The sequence below is a fragment of the Pinus tabuliformis genome, chromosome 5_1, assembly GCF_031772625.1.
Source record: "Pinus tabuliformis cultivar Carrire ecotype Pingquan chromosome 5_1, CPIR1, whole genome shotgun sequence".
In the NCBI taxonomy this organism is placed as follows: domain Eukaryota; kingdom Viridiplantae; phylum Streptophyta; class Pinopsida; order Pinales; family Pinaceae; genus Pinus; species Pinus tabuliformis.
In genome coordinates, this window is record NC_142305.1 from 771,804,356 (window position 1) to 771,812,487 (window position 8,132).

Sequence of the window (8,132 nt, forward strand, 5' to 3'; positions counted from 1 at the left end):
TTGATAAACAATACAATATACCACCATGGATTGATAAAAATCTTGATTGAGTTTCACCTTCAGAGTATAGGTGACAATTGGGAAAACTTTCTAGTAAGAAATCATTTTGAAGAAAAAATTCTTGAATAGTAAAGTGGTATTAGAACCCTTAGAGGAAGGAAGAGAAAAATGGAAATAGTACAAGAACAGAAACCCCAATCCCAACAAGAATTATCATAGGATGAACTACCCATTGTAGATATTTTGCAAAAAATGAAAAAAGGGAATCTTAGAAGAAAGAAAGCCGGAAATAAAACATAATTTAATCCCGAACCAAGATCCTTCCTCAGAAAGAAAATCCAAAATCTAAAGAGAAGAAAACTCAGGGATTGCCAACTACAGGTTTAAGAAGAAGTACTGGATTGAACACAGTACAAAACGCAGCTTCAAGAGTTGCAGAATATATCGATATTGAGTCAAAAGAGAAAACTGAAAACCTTGAGGACTCTCCAGGAGAGTCACTAAGACTGTCACCAAGGGTGTCACCACCCCCCTCAGTTCACCTCCAATAATTCCAGTACATAGTCTAGGTGTTGATCCTATTCAGCAAGAAATCTATGATTACATAGAATCATTAGAGAGAAAAGGAAACAACAACCAAAGGGTTAATCCAAAGTCCAGGAGAAAGAAGTAATCAGTTTAATGAGCCATAAGAACCTTCAACATCTAATGTTTTAAAGCAAGAAATATTTGAGTTGGAGACATTAAACATATACCTCAAAAATCAAAATCAAACATTGAAGGCATAGAATGGAATTCAAATTGCCAAGAATGACAAGCTTATTCTTCACTTAAGTCTATGGTACAAAAAGAACAAGAAGTTGAAGAAAGAAACTAGGGAAATGCGAAGAGAAATCATTAACCTAAAGTATAAGATCCTCATGAAACCAAGAATGGCAGTGGCTGCCAAAAAGAAGAAGAAAGTGAATCCTGAATGTGATAGCAAGAATGTACACGAGAATGACAATATCGAGTTGTATGAGGACATACAAAACCTCCAGTGTGGGGGAATGTAGAGTCCAAGAACTGCTTCACCTTGACACCCCTTTTTGCCCATATTTCCTCCTTTTTCCTCTTCCTATCATCCAAATAAATGCAATAAATATAAGGTTTTGTTAAGGTAAGCACTTATATGTCTTCTTCTTCATATTTTGTCCATATACCTTATTGTTTCATTAAAGTTTGCATTCAACTACGAAATTGGCTTGATTCTGTTGCTAATCCACAGATCTGTAGCTACTTCTGTTGTTGACAGGGTTCGAGTGCACCAGCTCAGCAAAGGAGTACATGGGTAAATGAAGAATAATCCTCTCATGGATTTCTTCCTGTTTGCTCGAACCAATCCATCAAGAAAATCACACTGCAACATGGTCAACCATGAAAGTCAACTGCAAAATAATGTGCCAGAATAGAGTCTGAGTTTCACGAAATATTATCGATTTTTTTTTCAAATAGCAAATCGATGATTAAGCAATAACATTTGGTTTAATAAGGATTGTAATGAAGATACTTAGGCTTGAATTTCTCATGTTGTTAATTAAGAAAACATTATAAGGTCAATGGACATTTTGTGTTTTTGGTGTGCGCCATTGTATGTAATTTTGAAAGCATCCTGTTGAAACTGTTTTCTGATTAATAAATCTTGGTTCATTCATTTTATGTTGCGTTGATTAAAGTTGTTGACTGCCTCGTGAAGGGCCCCTGCGTGCAGATCAGGTCTTTGACTCACTGCAAATAGATTTTCTTTGGTTTCATAGAATTAAACTATGGATGCTCTGTTTTATGTTTTAGGATGCAGTCCAATGGAGTTCACGATTAAATTGACATCTGCATCAATAATTTGATTTACTTTATACCTAACATAACTTGATAATTTCATTTGATTTTTACGTAGTATAATTCAATCATTTCATTTCACAGTTTGGTTATTTCATAGCTTATCAATCTCGTTCTTGTTTTTACTTTTGCATTGAGCGAAGCTGTAATAGTTAAGAGTGACAATGTTTTTTTAACAATTGAATTCAAGCATCATTCATTTTCCAATTCGATAAAGAAGATCTCCTCTACATCATTCCATTATTTCGTAGTTAATCTAGTTTGGCTACAACATAAAAATCCAAACATAGTAAAAAATGGTCTAACAGAGTAGAGTTAAGATCAGTGTTCAACCATCCCACAAAGTTTGATTCAATTAAGACTAATTTTAAAATGACCAGCTAACAGATCTCAAGGATAATACTCTAATATAGACAGTAACATCATTTCCATGCTGATTCTAGATTTAAACATTGACCATAACATAAACACCTTAACGACATAAGTAACTTCTAGCACATACAGTGCACTTGTACTTCATCAGTTTATCTGCCTTGGTCGATAATTTATGCTTACAATTTAAGAACATTAAATTGACTTAACAAGCTCTACATGTCCCCTCAACTTCCACTTAATTTGAATACATTTCACTATATTTACCTCCTTGGGCCATATCCCTCTGAATTTATATATCATAGCATGGTATGTGGTATTGACAAGTCATGGTGTTGGACCATATAATTCTTTATCATGATCCCTAACTTCCAATTAAATATACAAATTTAATTTTTTTTCAATTTTTTTTTAAGTACCATCAAGATTTTATTAATAACTCTAAATAATAACTTTTACCCAAAATAAATAAATTTGAAAATCTCAAGAAAACTATATTCTCCATTAATGTAAATATGATTAATTTTACACATTCTAAAAAAATACCACATTATCCATCAATATTGAAATAGGGTTATTTTATTAAAAAATTTAAAACCATATATATATACATATAAACAAATTTTACACAATCCAGAAAAAATGCCACATTATCCATCAATATTAAAATAGAGTTATTTTATTAACCAAAAAAACCAAAAATTTTATTTATACATTTTATATATCCATATTAAAAAAAATATTTTAAAAACCTTGAATTTAACTCACGGCAGATTGCTAGAATATTCTGAAATTTATGATGGAAATCCCCAATGCCTCTAACAACCCTCAAGCTGAAACCAGTTATGTGTGAAGATCTCAAGTAACAAATTTATAATATTTAAATAATACATAATTAATAAATAATATTAATGTCCACATGACTAAAAATGTCTACTTGGGGGCATATGTCAAAGTTCTGTTTAGAATTGTAGAGTGGCGTCTAATCTTTATATAAAACATTACACTTTAACAGTCGGGACAGAAAAAAATGATACAGCTGACCAATAATTGGGAAGTAGAACAATGACGGTCCGAATTTTCAATGTCCGACAAATCTGTCATATTCATATTTTATACATCATTGATTTTATCATCACAGATAAGTATTTTATTCAGAATATGTATACAGCTCAACGAGGGAACGCCTCAATCACAGACTGCAACGCTGGAATTTCGATTATGTTGTAACGACTAAACCCGCCTTCCAATAAGATTCTCTTCCATTCTTTCTCTGTTCTCTCTTTGCCGCCGGAACTATGCGCCACCATTACCAAATCAAATACTGTGCCAACAATTGGATCCACGGCCTTCTTTCTCTTTTTATCAGTATTACCTCCTTGATCAGCGTCCAGGACCACGTCTACTATGATCACCTTTCCTGTATCAGGGATCGCTTTCCTGCAATTCTTGAGTATCTTGATACAGTCCTCATCGTTCCAGTCATGCATGATCCACTGATACATACCACAAACAAATTGTACAGTCAAAACGTGATCTCACATCATTATAATTCAATTACGTGCCGGCAAGGTCACAGGTTACCTTCATGAATATGGCATCGCCAGTGGGCACTGTTTCAAACATGTCTCCCCCCACGTGCTGCACACCTATTGTATAGGACAGTCAGTCAGACTCTGGCCTATTGAATATGATAGTCAGACGGCGACTCTTATTTCCGACCTTATAGCAATATTAATGCTATCTGACATGCCAGCGGAATAGCCATCCCTCTGAGTGACAGCACATGGAGCGTGGAGAGGGCACTCCCCTTCCATGTCAGATAGCATTAATATTGCTATAAGGTCGGAAATAGGAGTAGCCTAGTCAGACAGACTCTGGGAAAGCAAAATATGAATTTAAAATATAGAAAAGTGTGGATTATAAAGTTGTTTTTCAGATTAATTTCTTTTATTTTTTGAATTATTTAACTTAATGATGTGATTAATTTGAAAGACAATTTAAATCAATATAAATCACAAAAATCACATCATTAAATCATAAAAATATAAAATCAAACATAATACAAAAATCCAAAATCAAACATAAAAAAAAATGGTTAACAACCTGACAGAGATGAAGCAGTGGCCACGACATGAGGGAGGTCGTAGTTGATGCCTGTGATGAAAGGGTAAGCTCTAACAATCTCTGCCACGGCGGTTCCAGTCCCACCCCCAACGTCCACCAAGGAATTGAGGGAGTGGAAGCCTTGGTATTTCGACAGAATAGCCTTCATCACAATTCTGGCGTTGCAGGCCATCGCGTTGTTGAAGAGATTGTTGAAGTCAGGGTGATCGGAGGCATAAGACCAGATCTCTGCACCATTGGCCTTCTTGAAGGCAACGCCCCCCTCGAGCACGCACTCGTTGAAATGGTGCCACGGCGCTAACGTTGTCTTGTCGTTCTGCATCAACAGCATGGGCGCCATCGAAAGCTCCCGCCCTTTCACCAGCCACTTGGACGCGGGCGTGAGGCCATATCTCGTCTCGAAGGCACCGCCCTCCCGCGCGCTTTTGGAGGCGCGGAAGATGCCCTTAGCCACGAGGAAGCGCATAATTCTGAAGAGGCAGGCGGCATCGGGAGATTCAGTGGGCAGCTTAGCCACGATTTCGTCGAGGGAAAGAGTGGCGCGTGGACCTTCGCGAGCGATCATGTCGGGAATTCCCAGCAAAACCACGCATTTCACTGCCAACGACTCCGCAAACGCGAAAGTACACTTCCAAGCCTCCGCCTGCCCCTGCAATTCCTCTTCCTCGCTCTCAAAAAATCCATCCCTACTAATTTCGCACCCGTTGCTCATAGCCAGGCCGTTCATGTTCGAATCCATCGCGCACCAATCGCTAATACCTGAGATTGTTGGAAATCCGGCCACCATGCAAAATACCCAATCGGTTAAATTATTTTATAGAGCACGAACCGTCACCATGGAAACAGCAAAACTAGTCCAAGCTGGTGACCAACGGGCCATTGAAAAGTCGAAGGGCCCCACACCACACATGCTCTAGAAGATCGTCTGCCCACCCCATTTCCACTGACGAATGAGGAATAGGCAGTTGCCAGCTGGAAAGGCCAAGCTGACGCCACCATGACGATTTGCTGATGCTGGCGATAATATAACCCAACCCAACCTAAAGCACCACAAGTTGGATCACAGTTTGCAGCTCAAACTCAGCTGCCACGAGGTACCATCCTCAGCCTGACGCAATCTCAGTCGTCCTGAAATTTTAATGGATTTTTGTGGTGAAGTTATGGCTGTGGACTAAATCACGTGAAAACACTTCCACTCCTCGCCAATGTTGACAAACATTCCCAACCAATGATGGAATAATGGAAACGTGCATCCAGATTTAAATGTCAAAATCCACCACACATTCTATCGAATCAAAATGAATAACTTAGAGAAAAAATAAAAAAATAATTTGCTCTTATTTAGGTTAGGTGAAATAGATTGTACTTACCCACCGTTTCAAGCAATTTGTCACACTAAGACGGATTAGAGTCTCAGTCATTTCATGAACTTTGAAGAGTTTTGCTAATTTAACTTTAACTTTTGGTTTTGGGATGTAAATTCTCGCGGTAGTATTTTCTCTTATTAATAGTAATTTCACTCGACGCTTTAGTATTCGTGCTGTGCCTATGAAAAGCGAATCACTCTCAATTTCAATATTCTTATCTTCTTACCTGTAAATGGTGGAAGGGGCATGATGGTTGTTCGTCCGATTGCTGATGTAAGGGGATGTGGTTGTCCTCCCATCATTAATGTAAAGGAGGGGTCAGGGTACTTTTTAATGTTACAAGGTGGTTAATGGACATCCAAGGCATTTCATTATGAAAGTTGCTGGTTTTTTTGTGCATCATTCATGTTATGAGTTTAATTTGAGCCTCGCATTTTGCTTGTTTTCCAAATTTCTCTTGGCCTTTTCGAACTCTAAATTCTCTTCTCTATTATAGTTTTTCTATTTGAATTGTTTGCCTCAATAGTGAGACTTTCGAGCTCCATTGATTATGTTACCATTTGGTTTGGTCGTTTCCTCCAACATTCCCCAGTAATTGGGTTGAAGTTGTCAAAAGCCTCACATCCACTCCTCTTTGGTGGTGTGTTTCCTCCTTTGTGAGAATTCTTTAGACAACTTAAAGCTTTTTGTCGGTGGAGCCATCTTTGTTCAATCTACATTCTTTGTTCCCTCTATTGCACCCTTGCTAGCTTTACTTACCACAACTTTCCCACCCTTGTTCTGTTCCCGTCGTTTCTACTATTTAGTTTGAGTCCTAGGGTGGCCATTATGATGAGACAAAGGGCTAGGTGCCACAAAGGGGTAGCCTACTACAAAGCTGCCAACAGATAACAAAGGGGAAGAGAAATATTAAAGGAGAACGAGGTTTCTTATCAGATACCAACATTACAAGAAAAGTGACTACTTGGGTCCCTAAGAGTGGGCATTCCTCTGATAGGCTCAATCAATATATGCAAACAATCAACCTTTATTGGCATATGAAGATGTTGGTGGGTAGAGTTTTTTTAGATTGCTATGAAGCAAAGGAAGAGATTCTTTGGGTGTTGGACTAGATGCAATTGTCTATGAAATCTCTAGAACATCGCATGCACGGAATAGAAAATCAATTTAGCCTCACTCAAGAGGCAAAGAGCATATGGAAGTGGCTCCCTCTAACGAATCTCCTTCCACATGATATGATATTTTTCTTGGTTTAATCTTTGGGTTTTTTTACTTATTTTTCTTTCATAGTTGCTAGGTAGTTATTCCAAATCTTATGACCAAAAGTTCAACACCTTTTGATATAAATTTAAAGTTTCATATATAATTTTTGCCAATAATCTAGTTTTCTTTTCAGTGTGGTAGACCACACCTTGATGATTAGACCAAACCAAACCAAACCAAACCAAACCAAAATGATATAATTTGTTTTCTATGACATATCAATAGAATCATTAACCTTTTCCCATAATAAAACCATTAACTTACCAAAAATAATACTCTTATTTTCTTATTCAAAAGTAATATTTTTTTTATTATTATTAAAATTTAATAATATAATTTTTTATGATATTATATTTTTTCATTATTTTAAAATATATAAATAAGTAAGTAATAACTTAAACCTAATGAAAAATCTTAAAATGCTTAAATTCAATCAAAACCTATAATTTTAATAAACTTTACAAAATTTTAAATAAAAACGAATAAAAATAATAAAACTAAAAACAAAAACTTAAAGCAATTCAACTAAGCTTCTTTATAAAATTTAAACCAACATTTAACTTTTTAAATTTCTAACTATAATTTATTTAAAACACATTACATTAAAATCTATACTTCTCTAACTTTAACACTAAAATAATAATATAAATTATTAACAAAACTAACCCAAAAAAAACCCATAACTTCCCATTAACAAAATACTTTAACCTAAGACTATCTAAATTGCATTTCACAGAAATCGTTACCATTCATTCTTTTGTTTCTAACCAAACATTTTAAAAATATATTACAGATCAAATCGTTACCATTCATTCTTTTGTTTCTAACCAAACAGTTTAAAAATATATTACAGATCAATTGTTATTGCCTCTGATTTTAAAACTTCAATAATATCTTTTTTGGATTCAGAGTGTCGCATATTTAAATTATATATCATGGAAATTGTCACTGTCCCTAACTATATTATAGAATTTAAATAATAATATAATTTTTATTTTTTAAAATTTCAAGATACAGCGTATATAAATTATATTTCACATAAATGGAACACTTTTCACAAATCTGAAACTTAAATAGTGACCTATGAGTACCTTTTGGATTTCCAAGTACGGCATATCTACATCATAT

At 35.5% G+C, this 8,132-nt stretch overlaps 1 protein-coding gene across 1 annotated transcript; it reads right to left on the reverse strand.

Annotated features, from left to right (window-relative positions):
- Positions 1 to 3,193: 3,193 nt before the first annotated feature.
- On the reverse strand, positions 3,194 to 5,177 carry LOC149167215 ((R,S)-reticuline 7-O-methyltransferase-like). The gene is made up of 3 exons (XM_089431481.1): positions 4,354 to 5,177; positions 3,832 to 3,896; positions 3,194 to 3,743 (listed from the first exon to the last, which is right to left on the reverse strand). The coding sequence occupies exons 1-3, from the start codon at positions 5,159 to 5,161 to the stop codon at positions 3,420 to 3,422; spliced, it is 1,197 nt and encodes a 398-aa protein (XP_089287607.1). The 5' UTR covers positions 5,162 to 5,177; the 3' UTR covers positions 3,194 to 3,419.
- Between the last annotated feature and the right edge of the window lie 2,955 nt (positions 5,178 to 8,132).

Bases quoted from the DNA above. Each gene is read 5' to 3' on its own strand.
- LOC149167215 (XM_089431481.1), bottom strand. From the start codon at position 5,161: ATGGTGGCCGGATTTCCAACAATCTCAGGTATTAGCGATTGGTGCGCG. The intron at 3,897-4,353 runs GTTGTTAACCAT...CCTATACAATAG, and splicing joins CACTGCTTCATCTCTGTCAG to GTGTGCAGCACGTGGGGGGA. The intron at 3,744-3,831 runs GTAACCTGTGAC...GGTATGTATCAG, and splicing joins GCGATGCCATATTCATGAAG to TGGATCATGCATGACTGGAA.